At 36.5% G+C, this 19,295-nt stretch overlaps 1 protein-coding gene and 1 long non-coding RNA gene across 2 annotated transcripts in view; both read right to left on the bottom strand.

The window, feature by feature from the left end:
- PDZRN4 (PDZ domain containing ring finger 4) overlaps window positions 1–16,646 on the bottom strand; it is a 346,581-nt gene extending 329,935 nt beyond the window's left edge. The window contains exons 1-3 of the mRNA XM_019756349.2: window positions 15,966–16,646; window positions 13,508–13,594; window positions 11,528–11,626 (exon numbers count right to left, since the gene is read on the bottom strand). Coding sequence (XP_019611908.2) covers window positions 11,528–11,626; window positions 13,508–13,594; window positions 15,966–16,616 — 837 coding nt within the window. The 5' untranslated portion in view covers window positions 16,617–16,646. The remainder of the gene's footprint in view (window positions 1–11,527; window positions 11,627–13,507; window positions 13,595–15,965) is intronic.
- Window positions 16,647–17,112: 466 nt separating this feature from the next.
- LOC141570112 (uncharacterized) overlaps window positions 17,113–19,295 on the bottom strand; it is an 81,048-nt gene continuing 78,865 nt past the window's right edge. Inside the window, exon 5 of the long non-coding RNA XR_012494011.1 lies at window positions 17,113–17,487. This is a non-coding gene — a long non-coding RNA (uncharacterized LOC141570112). The remainder of the gene's footprint in view (window positions 17,488–19,295) is intronic.

Raw genomic sequence — 19,295 nt, forward strand, 5'->3', positions numbered from 1 at the left:
ACTGATTTTCACAATTGTCACCCAGGGAAGACCTCTAGATCTCGTTGCTCTGGTGCTCAGCAGTGATTACACTTGCTGTCCCACAGGACAGCATATTTGCAAACTCTCAAAGCTGCTACATGATGATCTGGCTTCCAATATGCCTGAATCTAGGTTCTGATTAAAATATCTCTCCCCCCACCTTGGGATACAGACAGGTTTTGACACACCTTCAAATACTGGGAGTTATTAAATATAAAATAGGCTATTTGGACAGTCACAAGTGTTTGAGATACAACTAGGAGCTAGGGCAGGGTTGAATGATAAGGTTCATCTCCTATACTAAGCCAACCCATCATAACTGGGAAAAGTGGCTTTTCATCTAATGAATAGAAACCAACACAGAGGGTCAGGAAAACTAAAGAAATAAAAGACTATGTTACAAATAAAGAAACAAGTAAAAACCTCATGAAAAAAAAGTAATGAAACAGAGATAAGTAATTTACCTGATAAAGAGTTCTAACGAATGGTCATAAAGATGCTTACCAAACTCAGAAGAAGAATGTGTGAACATGGTAAAAACTTCAACAAAGACAGAAAATATAAGATAACAAACTGAGGAATACAATAACTGAACTGAAAAATCTGAAAAAAATACAATAGTGGGGTTCAACATCATATTAGATGAAGCATAAGAAAGAATCAATGAACTTGAAGAGATCAGAAGAACTCACCAAATCAGAGTAGCAAAAGGAAAAAAAAAAAAAAGTGAAGCTAGCTTACAAGACTGATGGGACAACATCAACTGGAATAACACTTGCATTATAGGAGTCGCAAAGGGAGAAGAGAAAGAAGAAGAGGCAGAATGTTTACCTGAAGAAATAACAGTTGAAAACTTCCCTAACCTGGAGAAAGAATAGTCATCCAGATCTAGGAAGCCCACAAAGTTCAAAAATAGATGATCCTAAAGAGACCTACACTAAGACACATTCTAATTGCAAAGGCAACAATTAAAGACAAGGAGAGAATCTTAAAAGCAGAGACAGGAAACGACTTGTTAAATATAAGGGAACCCCGATAAAACCACAGGCAGATTTTTCACCAGAAACTACAGTACAGAAGGGAATAGCATGATATACTCAAAGAGCTTGGGAAAAAAGAACTTTCAACCAAGAATATTCTACATGGCAAAGTTGTCATTCAGGCTTGAAGGAGAGATAGACTTTTCCAGATAAGCAAAAGCTAAAAGAGTTCATCACCACTAACCCAGGGATACAAGAAATGTTAAAGGGACTTTTTTAAGCTGAAAAGAAAGGGTGCCAATTAGTAACAAGAAAACATACAGCAATATAAATCTCACTGATAAGGTAAACATATAGTAAAGGTAGATTAATCACTTAAAAAGCTAGTGTGAATGTTAAAAGACAAATGTAGTAAAAACTGAAAGTACAATTAGTTACAAGATAAAAAGGATAAGATGTAAAACGTGACATCAAAAACAAAACGTAGGGTGGTGAGAGTAAAAATGTAGAGCTTTAGAATGTGTTCAAATTTAAGTTGTTATAAAATTAAAATAGATTGTTATAAACATAAGGTGTTATATGTAAGCCTCATGGTAACCACAAAGCAAAACCTATAGTAGATACACAAAAGATAATGTGAAGGGAATCTAAGATACCACTGAAGAAAGTCATCAAACCACAGCAGAAGAGAGCAAAAGAAAAAGGAACAGATAAGCTACAAAACAGACAGAAACAATTAATAAATTGCAAATAAGCGCATACCTATAAATAATTACTTTAAATTTAAAAGGACTAAATTCTCTACTCAAAAGGCTAAACAGATTTAAACACACACACACACACACACACACACAGAGACTAATCTATATACTGCCTACAAAAGACTCACTTCAGACATAAGGCCACAAACACTGAAAGTGAAGGGATGGAAAAAGATATTCCATGGAAATTGAAACCAAAAGAAAGATGGAGTAGCTATACTTATATCAGATGAAATAAACTTAGTATCTAAATATATAAAGCAAATATTAACCAGATTTAAGAGAGAAAATAGACAGCAATACAATAATAGTAGGTGACATAATACTCGACTTACAACCATGGATAAATCATTCAGACAGAAAATCAGTACAGAACCTTAAACAACATATTAGACTAGATGGACTTAACAGGTATATATAAATGCAGAACACTGCATCCAAAAGAAACAGAGTCCACATTCTTCTCAAGTGCACATGGAACATTCTCTAGGATACAACTTATGTTAGGCCAAAAACCAGTCCTAACAGATTCAAGAAGATTAAGGTCATATCAAGCATCATTTCAGACCACAGTGGTATGGAAGCTAGAAATCAATTAAAAAACCAAATAAATAACATGGAAATTCACACATATGTAGAGTTAAACTACATGCTACTCAACAACCAATGGGTTAATGAAGAAATCAAAAGAGAAATAAAAAAAATATCTTGAGACAAATGAAAACGGAAATACAACCTACTAAAACATACGAGATGCAGCAAAAGTTCTAAAGTTTCCATTCATTGTGATAGATGCCTTTCTCAAGAAACAAGAAAAATCTTAAACAATCTACCTTTGCACTTCAAGAAACTAGAAAAAGAAGAAAAAATGAAGCCCAAAGTTAGTGCAAGGAAGGAAATTTTTAATAAAGATCAGAGCACATATTAATGAAATATAGACCAAAAACAATGGAAAAGACCAATGAAACCAAGAGCTGTTTCTATGAACATACAAACAAAATTGACAAACCCTTAGCTAGCTTGAGAGAGAGAGAGAGAGAGAGAGAGAGAGAGAGAGAGTTCAAATAAACAGAAATGAAAGGAAGACATTACAGCGGCTAGCACAGAAATACAAAGGATTACAAGTGACAACTACAAACAGTATACGCCAATAAATTAAATTGGATGACCTAAAAGAAATGAATAAATGCCTAGAAACATACAACATTCCAAGACTTAAACATGGAGAAACAGAAAGTCTGAACAGATCAATTATGAATAAGGAGATTCTCAGCAAAGAAAAAGTCCAATACCAGATGGCTTCACTGATGAATTCTACCAAATATTCAAAGAATTAATATCGATCCTACTCAAATTATTCCAGAAAACAGAAGATGAGGAAACATTTCCAAATTCATTTTATGAGGTCAGCATTACCCTGATACTAAAACCAGACAAAGACACCAGAAGAAAAGAAAATAACAGGCTGATACCCCTTATAAACACAGATGTAAAAATCCTCAACAAAATATTAGCAAATTGAATTCAAAAATACATTAAAAGGATCGTGAACCATAGCCAACTGGTATTTATTCCAGGGGTACAACAATGGTTCAACACTGACAAATCAATCAATTAACAAAGTGAAGGACAAAATCATATGATCATTTCAATAGTTGCAGAAAAAGCATTTGACAAAATTCAACATCCATTTATGCTAAAAACTTTCAACAAAGTGGGTATAGAGAGAATGTACCTCAACATAATAAAGGCCACACATGCAAACCCACAGCTGAAATCATATTCAATAGTTAAAATCTTAAAGCTTTTCCTCTAAGATCAGGAAAAAGCATAAGACGCCCACTGTCGCCACTTTTATTCAACATAGTATTGAAAGCCCCAGCCAGAGCAATTGGGCAAGAAAAAGAAGTAAAAGACATCAAAATTGGGAAAGAAGTACATGTAAAAACTGTCACTATCTACAGATAACATGATCATATATATATATATGATCTCTAAAGGCTCCACCAAAAGAACTGTTAGAATAAGAAAACAATTCCATATATAAATGCATCAAAACAAAACAAAACAGGTGAAAGACCTGTAGACTAAAAACTAAAGGACATTGATAAAATAAATCGAAGAAGACACAGATAAATAGTAAGATGTTTCATGCTCATGGATCAAAAGAGTTAATATTGTTAAAAGGTTCAAACTACCCAAATCAATCTACAAATTCAATGCAATCTCTATAGAAGTTCCAGTGACATTGTTTGCAGAAATAGAAAAAAATATTCATACAATTTGAATGGAAACACAAAAGACCCCAACTAGCCAAAGCAATGTTGAGAAAGAGGAACAAAGCTGGAAACACCACAATCCCTTATTTCAAACTATATTACAAAGTCATAGTAATCAAAACAGTTTGGTATTGGCATAAAAACAGACACATTGATCAATGAAACACAATAGAAAGCCCACAAATCAACCCACTCATGAATATATGGTCAGTTAATTTACAACAAAGAAACCAAGAATACACAATGTGGAAAAGACAGTCTCTTCAATAAATGGTGGTGGGAAAATTGGACAGCCACACGCAGAAGAATGAAACTGGACCCCTATCATACACCACTCACAAAAATCAACTCAAAATGGACTAAAGACCTGAATGTAAGACCTAGAAGAAACTAATAAAGAACTAGTAAAACTCCTAGAAGAAAACATAGGCTGTAAGCTCCCTGACATAGGTCTTGGCAAAGATTTTTTGAATTTGACACGAAAAGCAAAGGCGACAAAAGCAAAAACAAACAAGTGGTACTGCATTAAACTAAAAGCTTCTGCCCAGCAAACCAAATCATTAATAAAACAAAAACTAAAATTAAAAAAAATATTTTCAAACCGGTTACCTGATAAGGGGCTAATACTCAAAATATGTAAATAATTCATACAACTCAATAGCAAAAACAAACTCCCAATCCTATTAAAAAATGGGCAGAGGATCTGCATAGACATTTTGCCAAAGAAGCCATACAGATGGCCTGTAACAGGTATATGTAAAGAAGCTCAAAATCACTAATTACCAGATAAATGAATATTGAAACCACAATGAGATATCACTTCACACGTGTTAGAAAGGCTATTATTAAAAAAGACAAGAGATTACAAATATTGGAGAGGGTGTGGATAAAAGGAAAGCCTTGTGCACTGTTGGTGGGAATATAAATTGATGCAGTCACTAAGGAGATCAGTAGGGTGGCTCCTCAAAAAATTAAAAATAAAACTTCCATATGATCCAGCAATTCCACCTCTGCGTATTTATCTGAAGAAAATGAAAACCCTAACTCGAAAAGATATATAAACTCCCATGGCACATTATTTATAATAGTCAAGATATGGAAACAACCTAAATGTCCACTGTCAGATGAATAAAGAAAATATGGTGTATATATACACAGGGGAATATTACTCAGCCATAAAAAATGAATGAAATCTTGCCATTTGCAATAGCATGGATGGACCCTGAGGGCATTATGTTAAGTGAAATAAGCCTGACAAAAAAGAAAATACATTATTATCCACTTGCGTGTAGAATCTAGAAAACAAATAAAAACCAACTCCTACATACAGAGAAAAGATTGGTGGTTGCCAGAGGCGGGGTAGTGGGGACTGGGCCAAATGGGCGAAGGAAGTCAAAAGGTACAAACGTCCAATATAAAATAAGTCAGGGGATATAATGTACAACATGGCGACTCCAGTTAATACTACTCTATTTTGTATTTGAAAGTTGCTAAGAGAATAGATCTTAAAGTTCTCATCACAAGACCAAAAATTCTGTAATGATGTATGATGACAATGTCAACTAGACTTTTTGTAGTGATCATTCCACAATATATACAAATATCAAATCATTATGTGGTACACACCTGAAACTAATATAATGTTGCGTGCCAATTATGCCTTAATAGAAAAAGTCACATAAATTGAAAAAAATAATAAATTTATAGGCTCTCTGATGAGATTTTGCAGCACAGAATAATGAGGAGAATAGGAACCCCAGCTGAATCTTCTGACAGGAAGACTACATGCAGACAGTACATGCAATTACACAGTGTGTAAACTGCAAAATCAGATGTGGTAACTCTGTTTCCTTTCTCAGAAGATTAGCATTCAAAAAAAAAAAAAAGATCAAACTCAAGTTCAAGATCATATCTTCACAAATTTAAAAAAGATAAAACAGTGGTTAACACACTCAAGGTAAATGGTGTAAAGAACTTTTCAGCCTCTTTGGTAAGCTAAAATAAAATTATATTTATTAATAATGGAAACCCAGTGGAGTGGCAAACACTCTGATCATCTTAGATAGAAGATCGAGGAACTAGCTATTCTTGCCCTCATAGTTACAGGGAAGAAATTGAAAATAAGAAATCTTTCCAAAATAACCCAGTACAGATGCAAGGCCAAGACCCAATTTCAAAGCATGTGCTCCTTCCCAAAACCATGGCGCTATCTTACGTACACAGGTTCTACTATTTTACCAACCCTTGCCATGATTTCTCAGAATTAATTGAACTACTCCTGGTAGAACAGGGAAACTGGATCAAACTTATAGTATCATTCCACCAGACAAATGGTGATGCCCTTTTATGTTTGGAACAATTAAAGAAACAGCTTTACACAAAAGCCTGCTTTGCCTTGTATAGGCAGGAAACAGACCTCTATGCTATGAGCTACTTGAGGGCAGAGAATGGATCTTATTTGATCTCTATTTCCATAACACAGAGTCCGCCATCTGGCACATATAGTCCACTAGTAAATACTTGTTGAATAACTGAATTAAATAATGAGTGTATAATTACAACGTTTTTTCCCCACAGCCCTTTTTTTGCACGAGTGCCCATATGAATATATGAATCTGTGCAAGTTAAAACTTCCTACATTTACTCATCCAAACTGTGGTGTTTATGGAAGTGGGAATCACCGAAAGCAAAGGAAAATACCCACCCTGCTATTGTCTCTGTGCTCTGGAGAACAAACTACTTGCATAAACTGACTGAGACACATCCCGAGGGGTTCCAAGAACCTGCCCTGTGCCCCACACTTTGTGTACACAGTAATTATGAATGGCACAGAAACTGAGGCACAGCTGGCTTGCTCAAGGCCACACAAGTTTTAAGAGTAGGGACAGGAATTCTAGCCAAATGTCCTTGATTTCAGTACGCATGCTCTTCCCACTGCACCACAGTACTTTTTAGGATACATAAAAATATACAATTACTAAATGATAGCTATATCATAATGTTAAAATTACATTCAATTTTCGTAACATTGAATCATGATTGCAAATCTCATTACAATGTAATTCTTTACTTGCACTAACACGAATGCTTTTAGTTCTTTCTTAATTCTTTCAGACAATCAATCAATGTTATTTGAACAGTTAAAACACACTTCAAAAATGTGGACGGACGATGATATTTTATTGAAGAGTTGAGTGATATGATCGAATTAAACAGCACTTTGTCAAAAAAATCCAAAACGAATTGTCCACCCGAATTACAAGTTGACCTACAAAACATGCAAATGCTTCTTATGCTTACATGAATTAGCATGGCTGATGAAGCAGTAAGGTACACTGTGCCATCCGGCACATACAGAGATAGCACATTGTAGATCTGCTTCGACAGCATTCCTAAATGTTCAGCTCCGACCTGCATTTAAATTTCCTGCGTTAACAGCTGTAACCAAATTGTGCAGAGCCTTAGGCAAATAGAGATTATAACCACCAACGATTTTTACTTTAGCAGTGCAGAGAGCAGTGACAGAAAATACAGAAGGTCTAACATTACAGAAAAAAAGAAAATGTAGTTGGCAGTCTGCAATAGCGGAGTTCTTGTTGCGACATTGCATTTGTAAAGTTCTTTTTACTAGTACTAAACTCAGCACTTTCTAGAAAGTGCTACACTAACATTGTTCAACGTGGGCACTGTTTCTAAAGTAAATGAAAATGTCTTGTATGCTACATTTCATCATGTAGCATAATTTCAAAGTAAATAAACAGATTTTAATATGCACACTAATGAAAAGTCTGCTTTCTGCTCCAAATTGTTCTTCTCATAGACTTCACAGACCTCCACCCCCACTCCCCAGTGTCCAGAAGCTGAGAGAAGGGTTGACTTTCCTGTCACACAGCACTGGCTAGGAGCTGGGGGGAGGGGTGGGGAGAAGAAACTGTGAACAAAGTATGAATAACTATCCACCCTCTATTCACTTTTCCACTCTAGGGTTATGAGTTTATGACCTGCTATCAACAGCACAGAAATAATAATAGAAGAACAGTGCCTGACAGCAGCAGTGAACTTTGATTCTCAACTCCCTCCCACATACTGACCAGGCATCCTAATGGGATAACCACAGTAATGGTATTGTCCTCTTAGGAACTGTGCCTAGCCTCGGATAGCATCAAGGATCTTCTGTAGTTCCTTTGAGTCTTGAAAGGTGAAAAACAGCATGCAAAGGATGCTTTTATTTGGATGTACACTCTGGTGAACTTTTGGTCTATGAACTTCTGTGATGTTTCAAAATGCCTTTGACAATATCCTCTGCCTTTTCAATCTCCGGTGACACCTGATGTAACTCAAATATCACAGCTGATTTCTTTTCTGAATCTACACACATAAATATTTTAATAAATGTACATGGGTAAACAGCTAGAAACTGGTAAGTGTGGTTGCTCATGGAAACTGACTCCAAAAATGAATCTGCTTTGTATTATGTGAAAAATATGACATAGATTTACCTCATGACTGTGACTTTTTTCTTTTATGCTCCTTGAATTTACATTATCAGCTTGAGTGGAATGCAGAATATTTAAAAAAAAATATTGGAAGCTGTTAGCTTTTGTTAAACTTTAGCAAATTTGTCATATCTAATGTTATTATTAGAATTAGTAAAATCTCTTTGATTAATAAAACCAAACCTTTAACCTACTTTCTCCTTCAACTGAATGATTTAAGAAATGTTTTTGTTTTTTATTTTACAAGAACAATACATAAACCTGTTGTAATGTGTGTTTTAAGCAATTAATTTGTCAAAATATTTTTAGCATGTCTTGACTACAATAAAAATAAATTGTCTAACAGTTTCTATTTCTTATTTCAGTGACATATCACTTGAATTTCAAGCGCTTAGTAATGTGTCAGTAGGTCATATGGGTAGTTTCATAATATATGAACTATTGGAGCACTTTATACTGCTAACAAATTTATTTGTTGCACCAGGTTTAAATCAGAATGGCCATTTGAAATTCAAAAACGGAAAAAAAATCCATCAAATTCATTCAGTAAACAAATCATTGAGCACAAAAAATGGAAAAGAAGTTACCTTATTTTAAAATCTGTTTTTCTGTCTCTGTACATTTTAAATTAATCACTATGTTTCTTATCAGTTTCCCATTATTATAAAATGTGTAAAGTTGTATGGTACCATAATGGCAGATGAACAAAAATAACTGACAAGCATCAAATATTGCTAACCTTAATTGGTACACAGGGCTCTTTCACACATATACATGCACAAGAATAAGCATGCCACTTGTTTGAATATATATATTAAGTAAAATCACACAAATATTTATTTGCTTTAAAGAGCTGATGACATCACTGAACAGCTAAACACGAGAGATTTATTTCTAATAATCTTCCTTACAAAATATTTCTTGCTATTTAACAGGTAACATTCCAGAAACATGCAAGTCATCTAACTCATTTCTTAACTGCAAATGTGGTCACATGACTCTATTACAGAACTATAAGAAAAATATGCATATTACCAGTATACCCTGGCATAAAAGATACATTGATAAATTTCTATCATTGAGGCAAATTTCAAGCTCTTTTCATTAACTGCTAATACTTGTATATGCACGTCAGAGTGAACTAATAATACTGCAGCTAGTTATAAATTATGATTTACATTTCCATGGTTCATCTCTTTGATCTCTATCTCACATGACTTAAATAAGGTTATTTTGACATATATTAGTAACAGTATTAGATAGATGTCTAGATGCACTTGATTTATCCACCAGTTTTTATAAAATTACTTCTTTACATTATCAAAACCAATAAATTTTTAATAAAAGTGCTATATTACAATATAAATATTATTCTTCCTCTTTTTAATGCAACATCAATGAAGTATACATAATATTGTACCCAGCTAGAATAAATTAAATTTTAAATCCCCAGTATGTATTTCTATTGTGTGTACATGTATTTGCGCTAATTGAATATATGTATTCAGTTCTATCAGCCCTTATAACAGTATCAAATGTAGGCATCCGTTTTCCATTTAACTGGAAAAACCAAAATGCTTTAGAGATAAAGCAGAAAGTAATATTTAAAAAAAAATATGTTGCCCTTTAAATCACACTGCACAAACATGAGTAGAAATAGAAAAATTCAAACTTTAGAAACTGCAGCATAAAAATATTTCCACTAGGCAAAGTGTCACGACCAACTGGATAGTATCAGTGAAAGTAGATCTGTACTTTCTTGGGTATACAAATGGAAGGAGAAATCTTGACACAAGAGACCTCTTTAAATATAAACCACAGTTTTTCAGCCAAAAAGGCAAAGGCAATTCTTCTCTCTTTCCCAAAGTACCTAGTCAATGACTTTCTAAATGTTAAGAGTTCTTTTTACAAAACAGAAAACTATCAGCTCTTCTATATTGTTTACCCCTATCCTAGGTGAAATTATTCAAAATTTAACTTTTTAAATATACGAGTAATGAATGAAGATCTAAAATGTTATTTAAAGTTTAATAAAGAAAACGAGTCTGATCTCCTTTACCCTCATTTACCTATGTAATTTTGCTAATAATTGTTACCCCAATAAACTTTAATTTAAAAAAAAGAAAACCAGTCTGCATCAAGATAGTTTATATAAACATGTAGAAAGATATCACTAGTGATTATATAATCTAGAATAAACAGAATTTTTCAAAAAGAATAGTGGAATCAAATTCACCTTCCAAATTTCTATTTATGCCTTTACTAATACATTGGAAATGATGTCATTGACAAAAGTAACCTAATCATTTTAGAACACTAAATAACACTACCATAACAAGTTAAAAATTCAAAAGCACTGAGTTGATGAATGGCAGTGACACAAAATTCCATTATCATAGCCCAAATTTCACTAACTTGTATTTCCTTTGCCCACCCCAATTACAACAATATAGCTACAATGTACACTAGAAAAAATGAAGAGTTCCCACCACGTTTTTGCAATAGGAAAAAAAAAAAAATGCTGCTTCCTTTTTTTCACCTAAAAAAAGACATGAACTAGATAACCATATTAAACTAAGAAATGGTAAAAGACATTGTATAAATTATTTCAATCTCTACATGTAGCACACTAATCACAAGTTTAAAGATGGTAGTTCCTCATCAATGGTGTCCTTCAACAGAGATTTATCATATTTTTGAAATGTTATAAAAAATTTAATCTCTTAATTATCGCATAAGTACCTTCATAGTTTATGGAGAGAGACAATTTATTAAAACAGAGATAATTCATTACCACACTTGGAAACTTCAGGTGATTTGTTATTTCATCCCAATATCTAATAATTGATGTAGGTGAGATATATACTATATTCCCTAGTTAGATATACACTCTAATAAGTACCACACCACGGTAAAGCGGTAAGTTTGGAAATTTAAGATATCCAAATATTTCTTCCATGGATCATGTTTGTGTTTTATTATTGTCTTACCTCAATGATTTTGTCATGAATTTCCAGGCCATGTGCTTTGTCAGCAGGTCCATTTTCCAAAATTTTTGAGACATAAATTCCTTCTGTCGATGTTTCTTCCTGATTATCCAATTAAAAATATAACAATTAACAGTAAGAAGATGAAAACAAAATTTTAAGCTTGATAAAGGACAATCTAGTAAATATAACATTGCCTGCCAATCCTCTCTAAACGTGCAACTTTCTTTCTTAGCTGGGGATTTGACACTGAATTTTAAGTCACTTGACACCAAGCAGTCATTAATCAAGATGGCAGCTTTAATGAATGAGTTCAGCATTTTTGACAAGATTATCTATTTACCTCACATTTTTGAGTATACATAAGAAGCTATGGGGAGAGTGCACGTACAAGGTGATAACAACTGGCTCCTAAGTATGATTTATAAAACATCTCGCTTCTAAAGAGATGCTGCAATTAAAATGGGTTATAAATGAAAGAAAACAAAAAGCATATCCAGCCTCACTATATAATTGGTCTGAGATGGGGTCATAGTTTTGAAAATATAATTTAACCTCATGATTTGACAGATTTTGAAATATAGCTCTGACTGTTGCTATTCACAAGGAAGACTGGGAGCTTGCTCAAGTGTGAAATCCCAAAAGATCCAACTCTAAACTGTAACAGAACCCATTCAAGGCTAATCGTTACACATTTCCAGGTGCAATGAGCCTAATGATTAAACCTCAAACATAGAGACGATATGGTACAAATAGGACATTTTAACCAGTTCAAGGAAACCCATTATCTTGCAAAACTTATTTAGGGAAAATGCCCATCCTCCTATAATAATACAGCATATAATTTTCAATGTCATATAATAAAATTATTTCTTCTTAATTAGCTTTCCTTAACATGAACTTTAAGAGGCTCTTAAAAACAGCCAAAGTCATCTAAATGTCAGATACCTAACTAGCATTTATAATGATATTCCTTAGGGGAAAAAAGAAACAAAAATGATATGATGAAAATATGTCTATCTTTTCATAATAAAGGGGACTGTTCTAGAAACAGAAATACAGCAGTCATTAGTTGCTAGGTTTTGGAAATACTAAGCACAAAGAGGAAATATGTCACTGCCATCCCGACCTAACCAGAGCATATGGCCAACAACTCTAAGACAGTTTCCTTGGGCAACATCTGCAATACAGGATGCAAAAAATGTCATGACGGTTTATTGGGAAAAATTAAAGAACATGATTTTTTAAAAAGCTACCACCTTTTTTTAGTTATAGTGAAAATTCAACTAATGTAGTATTTAAAGGATGTAAAAGAACTTTGCAACTACAATGTATGGTATAAGTTTATAACCCATGTGTTTTGGAAACAATTGTCATCAATGTAGAAAATGTTATTCATTCAGTTAACAAAGGATTTGATTTGGGGATATAATGAAACCAAAATCAACTAGGTATCATCTTGTAATATGGCATGTCCCATGTAATTGTGAAAACAATATCCTATATTTAAACTTATTTTAACTGTTCATTCATTCATTCATTCATTCAACATACATTATATACTTTCTGGTCTGTGTAAGCATTTGAAAACTGACCAATTTAACATAATAAATAGGAGGTACCAGCAGGCAATATAATTACCTAACATTATCAAGTAGAAATTGCCTATACATATTATTGTGAAATAGGCTTACTTAAGAAATTTGCCAACGGGGCTATACAATGTAGATAAAAATGTACTCTCTTTATTTGAAAGCAAAGAGAAACAAGATTGTTAGTTGTTGTTTTGTTTTTCTCAAAAGAATATATATATAGGTATTTACTGGATTAAGGAATATTGCATTAAGGAATCTGATATTTGATCACAATCATGATTTTAAAGATTAAACTACTTGTTTCCTTACTCAGAATCCACATATGAAAGCTAAGTTTTCTATTATTTTATAAGCAAAGAGTGAGTTCTGCATTAATAAGGTAGGTTACCTGATTTGGTCGACCTCCTATAATATTGAATCCCAAAGTGTCATTTTCTCTTTCTAACACTATGGTGAATGGCTTATATTCTCCATCCTAGAAGAAAAGGAATAAAATAAGTAACTAGACAAAAAATATAAAAGAAAAAAATAGTACAATAAAGCTTCCTTTTACTGTAAATAAATTAACATTTGAAAAGAGGAAAACCTTAAAATTAAGGACAGTTGAATTTGAGAGAAGGTTAATTTCTTTCTAAATTTATTTTCAAAGTATGTATTTGAAGGAAACAATAGTGTGAGAAAAATAAACATTTTCAACTAAATGGCTTTGCATTTTTACACATGCAGCTTTTATCCCAATGCAATTATCATCTAATTCTGACTTCACTATAATTTAAAACAGATTTCTGGTTTAATCCTACAGGTATCCTTATTCTTTCCCTGTATTACAGAGGAGTAAAATGAATTGCTAAAGGATCTGTGGATTATTTTATATACAATTTCACTTTGGAAAGTCTTAATGAGCTATTTATACATTTCTTTCAACCATAATACTTAAATGGCTATTGTAATGCAGGAGCTGACAGATTATAGCAATCCTAATTTTAAACAGTGTCCTTATTTGGTTTTGCATAACTCCTGAAGAGTTTACAAAACAGAGGATTTGTGCTAAGTAAAGTTGTGTTTCTCTCCTGATGGCCAAATAAGAGTTAAATCAGAATCATAACTACAACCTGCTCATTAGTAAAGACCAATTTTAAAATAATATGAAAGAGTGCCAGACTAGACAAGTTTTATATATGGCTATGGATATTATCAACTATCCTAGGAAATTATATATTTGGTAATTACTTCTGAATGGTAAAATTCCATAAGCATCATTACCACTACTACCATCATCACCACCTTTTCCTAGGAGTTTTTTTTCCCAGGCAGTGCACACAGCAGCCCCTACTGGTAGTGGGAAAACATTTCTCAGGAGCACGGGGAAGCCTTCTAATAATTAAGTCTGCAAATTATGGGCAGTTTTTCCTCACTGCCTAGAACCATAGCTTGACTTGTTGTATGGACTTCTCTGTCATATAATTCTAGCTGTTGGTGCTTCCATCAACCAATGCTTCCCTAAGACCTGAAACCTGAATTGGTAACACGGAGTATATTTCTGTGCTTCTCTCGGGCTCTTCTCATTTTGTAAATTTAACTGGATATAAATAGGATAGAAAAACAATCACAGATACCATCCAGTCTTTTAATAAACAATGTGCTTCCGTTTATCAGAAACATTGTAGTCCCTTACATTTCAATTATTATTATTATTATTATTATTATTATTATTAAGGTTCAAGGACAGAAGCTTCTCAGCTCCATGCCTGAGTTGGAGGCAGTTCCAAATGGGAATCATCCTGGTTGCTCCTCCCCAGGAGGCTGAAGAATGAAAACAGCTCCTTGAATGGAGTGCAAGTTCTGCTAAATCGCTGTTCACCATGGCAGCGACCAACAATGTCAAACACTGTGCAGAAGTCCTCCAGAAGAGAAGTAACAGCTTTATAAACAAGCCTCTTCACACGGGGTGCTGCAAAGAGGCTTGTTTATTCGGTCTGAAAGCGGGCAGTCCACGAGCTCAGCTCTGGGCCAGCAGCTTTGACAAAGAAGGGAAACAGCCGCTGCCCAGGGGCTCCTCTGACCGCAGATGGATGTGGGTACTCTCAGACTGGGTTCCCCAAATATCTCTCTCTCTCCCTCTATCTCTCCCTCTATCTCTCCCTCTATCTCACACCCACCACCACCACCACCACCACCACCGATAATGAAACCCAAAGGCAGGGAAGGATTCTTTAGGGAAAGTCAGGGTGAGGAAAAGAACTCTGCAGGCCTGTGAAATCCCATCTCTTAGTCTCTCAACTCGAGATTATCCTAGTTCCTCATATCCCTGATAACTCCTGTACTGAGTACAAGGTGGATGACATGGGGAGTTTGGCAGGGAAACTAAGTCAGTCAGAGCCAAAGGTGTGGGGTTGACAAGGCCAAGGGGATGCTGGTGCAGCGGGAGAGGGGAAGCAGGATCCGAGAGGTCCCTGCTCCCTGGCTTGCTTTCTTTGGCTTCAGGAACAAGCCAAAGGTGCAAAAAGCAGGCAGAAAGGAGAGGAGAGGAGACTGAAAGACAGGGAGCAAGGGTCTGAGTGGGAAAATGAGTTTTCCTAATTCCTCCTTCTTTACGAAAAAGTTGGAATTGAAATTGCTTAACTCTTTCCAGTCCTAATACAACTGGAGAGGGGACAACCCTTGTTAATTGCAATACTAATACATTGGAAAGATAATAGTAAAATATGATAAAGAAGGGTGAATGCTTCCTACTGCATAATAAGGAAGAGTATCACCTTCCACAGGAATCGTCAAGTACCAGAAAGAACCGTTCCTCTTTCCACCCCAATCGTTCATTCCCTGGTGCCCTATCCCTCTGCGCTTACCAGGCCGTGGCCGCCGCCCAGGTCCCTGGCGAAGTTTCGGACGTGAGCCATGTACTGCGTGAACTTCTCCTGGTACCTGCGGGCCGTGAGCTGCACCTCGCCTTGCAGCGCCCAGAGCTGCGCCCGCAGCGCCTTCTCGCGCCGCCTCCAGGAGAGGACTCGAGGCCCGGGTCCACACCCGCTCCCGCAGCAGCTGCCCGGCAGCCCCCCGCGCGCGCCCCCGCCCGGGACGGCCCCGGGCGCCGTTCCGCAGCCCCCCCGCGCGGGCACGTCTCGGCCACCGCGGCCGCCCAGCTGGGAGATGCAGCCCCGGAGGCAGCAGCGAGCAGGATCGAAGTCGCAACGCTCGACGTGCGCCTGCAGCTTGTGCAGCCGGACCGAGAGGCCACAGCCGCGGGCGCGGTAGTCACACTGGACGCGCAGTTTGCGGATGAGGCTGCGCAGAGGAAGCACTCGGTACAGCTCGCTGGGCTCCAGGGGCTGGCACTGCAGCGGGCACCGGCGCCGCCGCGCCGCCCAGGGCAGCAGGCAGCTGGCGCAGAAGACGTGCCCGCACGGCGTGCACAGGGGCTCCTCCAGCACCTGGCCGCACAGCTTGCACTCGAAATCCGGGTCTACGGCTTCGGCGAAGCGCTCCAGGGCAAAGCCCATGGCCTGGATGAGGGGAAGGGGATGGAAGGCGGAGTCGAGCCCCTTGTCTCCCCCACGTACCCCTAGGACAGCGCTCCCGTTGAGGCCCTGGCTGCTCCGCGGGGAGGAGGAGGAGGGTGAGGGTTTGTAATCTCAGAGTTTGCTTGGCTTGAAGTTTTCAGGCTACAGCTAGGTCCCCTGACTCCACCGTATTGACGCTAATAGACGCCACCTCAAGTGATAACTCGCCCCCACCCCCACCCCAACTCCTTCGCTGCCCTGCAACTTATATTCTTTCAATTTTATCCGCCGAGAGCTGACGCCAGCTTACAGTAGCTCTTAGGAAAACTGTGCTCCACTTTGCCTGCACAGTGGACTTCAAGCCGTCTTCCAGCCGAGCTGATAACGGGTTCAGCACGGATATAGAGAAATAACTTTTAAAACCACCTAAATACAAGCTCCAGGAGAGCAGGATTTGTGTCCATGAGGTTTTCCGTTGAATCCTCATCGCCCCGCGAATACATCTATCTTCAATAAATGTATTTGAAATAGACGTACTTCTGTTCTTTTGAATCAGCCAATTACAAAATCACCAGCTCAGTGTCTACGGCCTTAGGAAAATCACTGAGGTATCTACAGAACCAGGCTTCTCAAATCACGATCCAGAAATCAGGTGAGTGTAGGGAGGCGGGATGATGAGTGGCAGCAAATTGGGGGGAAACCCAGGAGGAGCTCGACTTATGAAACCTCTCTCAGGGAGAACTTGAACCGCCATACAAGGCCTCCTATGGTGTGATTCTGGGATTCTGACACCAGGTCCAATCGCCACATCATCCATCTCTACTTCCACAGGAATTGACCGCTGGGGAGGGGGATGTGATCATTTGGGCACCTGGAAAGGAGAGTTAAAGGGAAGAATTATGAAAGAAAGCAGTGAAATAACAGAAACAAAATCTTAATAGCTGCTTTCCTCTACTTACCCTGAATATACACTTTTGTTCCAAACTGCTTCCTCCCCCAGTCTGACTCTTCAAAGTGTGTAGCATGTCTGGCCTTACTGAAAATATGCTGTAAGAGATGCCTTCAAGCCCTCCTTCCCCAGCTTCCATCACCATCTTCTGAAACTTAGGTATGCAAAGCAAACCCATCACCTGGATGCACAGCACTTCCTGCCATTATCCGACAGCTACTTCCACATGCTTAGGATGGACTTCCTAAATTAATCATTGATAATTCCTCACTGTCAGCTGAGTGTTGTTCCCAGAAAGCTGTGTGCTTTTGTATAGTACCAAAACCTATCAGTTGAAACACATGGAAAAGGCTCCAGACTTTGCCCTTTAAATCCTTGGAGCTAAGGGAAGAATTAGCAAAGGCTAATAATAGAGGCTAATAAGAACCGTCTGAGCCTTCTTTCTGTTTGAAAGATGGTATTTTACTAGAGTAGTTCAACAGCAGTAGGGATCCTGGAGTGGCTTACCAGATATTTGATATGCTTTTAAACTTGTTTCAAAATAAGATGCTATATTCCATATTTTTATACATAATGTGTACATAGATGATAAAGTCACATTTGCCACAATGCTCTAAATTTCCACCTTCCTTATGGCCTTTTACCAAGTAAATAAACAAATAATAAATCCCCGAATAAATAAGAAATCATTTAACATTAACAGCATGAACATATTCTAGTGAATTTCATAGACCTTAAAAAAGAGAATGTTACAGAATGTATTCAAATAATCTGGGCTGGAGAGATCTATTCCATCTTTTTTTTTTTATAGAAAAAAAACTATGACTTATAGCTGTGACTTTATAGCTAGGGCTTGACATTTATTTCACAATAAACACGAAGGCAGTGAGAAAGTTTTAAAAAAGAGAGAGAAGAGATGAAATCTAAATATGTTCCATTGAGATATTAGGAAAATGAGACTTGCAGTTACTTGAAAAGAAAAAAAATTACAACAATGGTTATATAATGTCTTTGGTTTACCCATGCAATTCCTGTAGCAAAAGGAAGGAACGTGAGTAGATTATGGTATGAGTAATTCCAGGATGTATAACATTTTTTACTGTTAAAGAGAAGATGGATGTCAAAAACCTTGTCCACAGAGAATAACAAGTTCAAAAATGAGAACATGTAAAGTGAAGCCAAGTAATGAAGTAGGCCAAAAGGGAGCTTACGAAAATCTTTTACATGAGAAAATGCAAGCTTGAGCACTTCCAATAGAGTTAAGTTCCAGGAGAAAAACATTGTAAGAGTTGAACACTAAGGAAAGTGGACATACCTAAGTGAACCTCACGGACTCTTCCCATATAAAGACATTGCAGCATAATAAACCTGTGACATCAATTGAGCTAAATAATATGCTAAATAGTATGATTTCACTTCCCATACTATAAAATATTATTTTATGCATTAGGAAAATTGTAATATCTCGGGAAAGCTTAGATGAGGTAGTAACATAGAGCCTAATTAGGTTGAAGTAATTAGGTAAGCAAAGAAAGCACTTGGAATAAGTTTAAAATATGCACAAATAGTTCAGCAAAACAGATCCAGTTACACTCAAATATCTTTTGGTAAATGAGAAAAATTAGCACCTTGCATCATTAGTTTGGGCATATCCTTGTGTATTCACTGATCATAATTATCTATTAAGAATTCCTGGTCAGTGAAAGTTGTAGGCTTGATAGCAACATTGG

This window comes from Rhinolophus sinicus, linkage group LG02, assembly GCF_036562045.2.
Source record: "Rhinolophus sinicus isolate RSC01 linkage group LG02, ASM3656204v1, whole genome shotgun sequence".
Classification (NCBI taxonomy): Eukaryota; Metazoa; Chordata; class Mammalia; order Chiroptera; family Rhinolophidae; genus Rhinolophus; species Rhinolophus sinicus.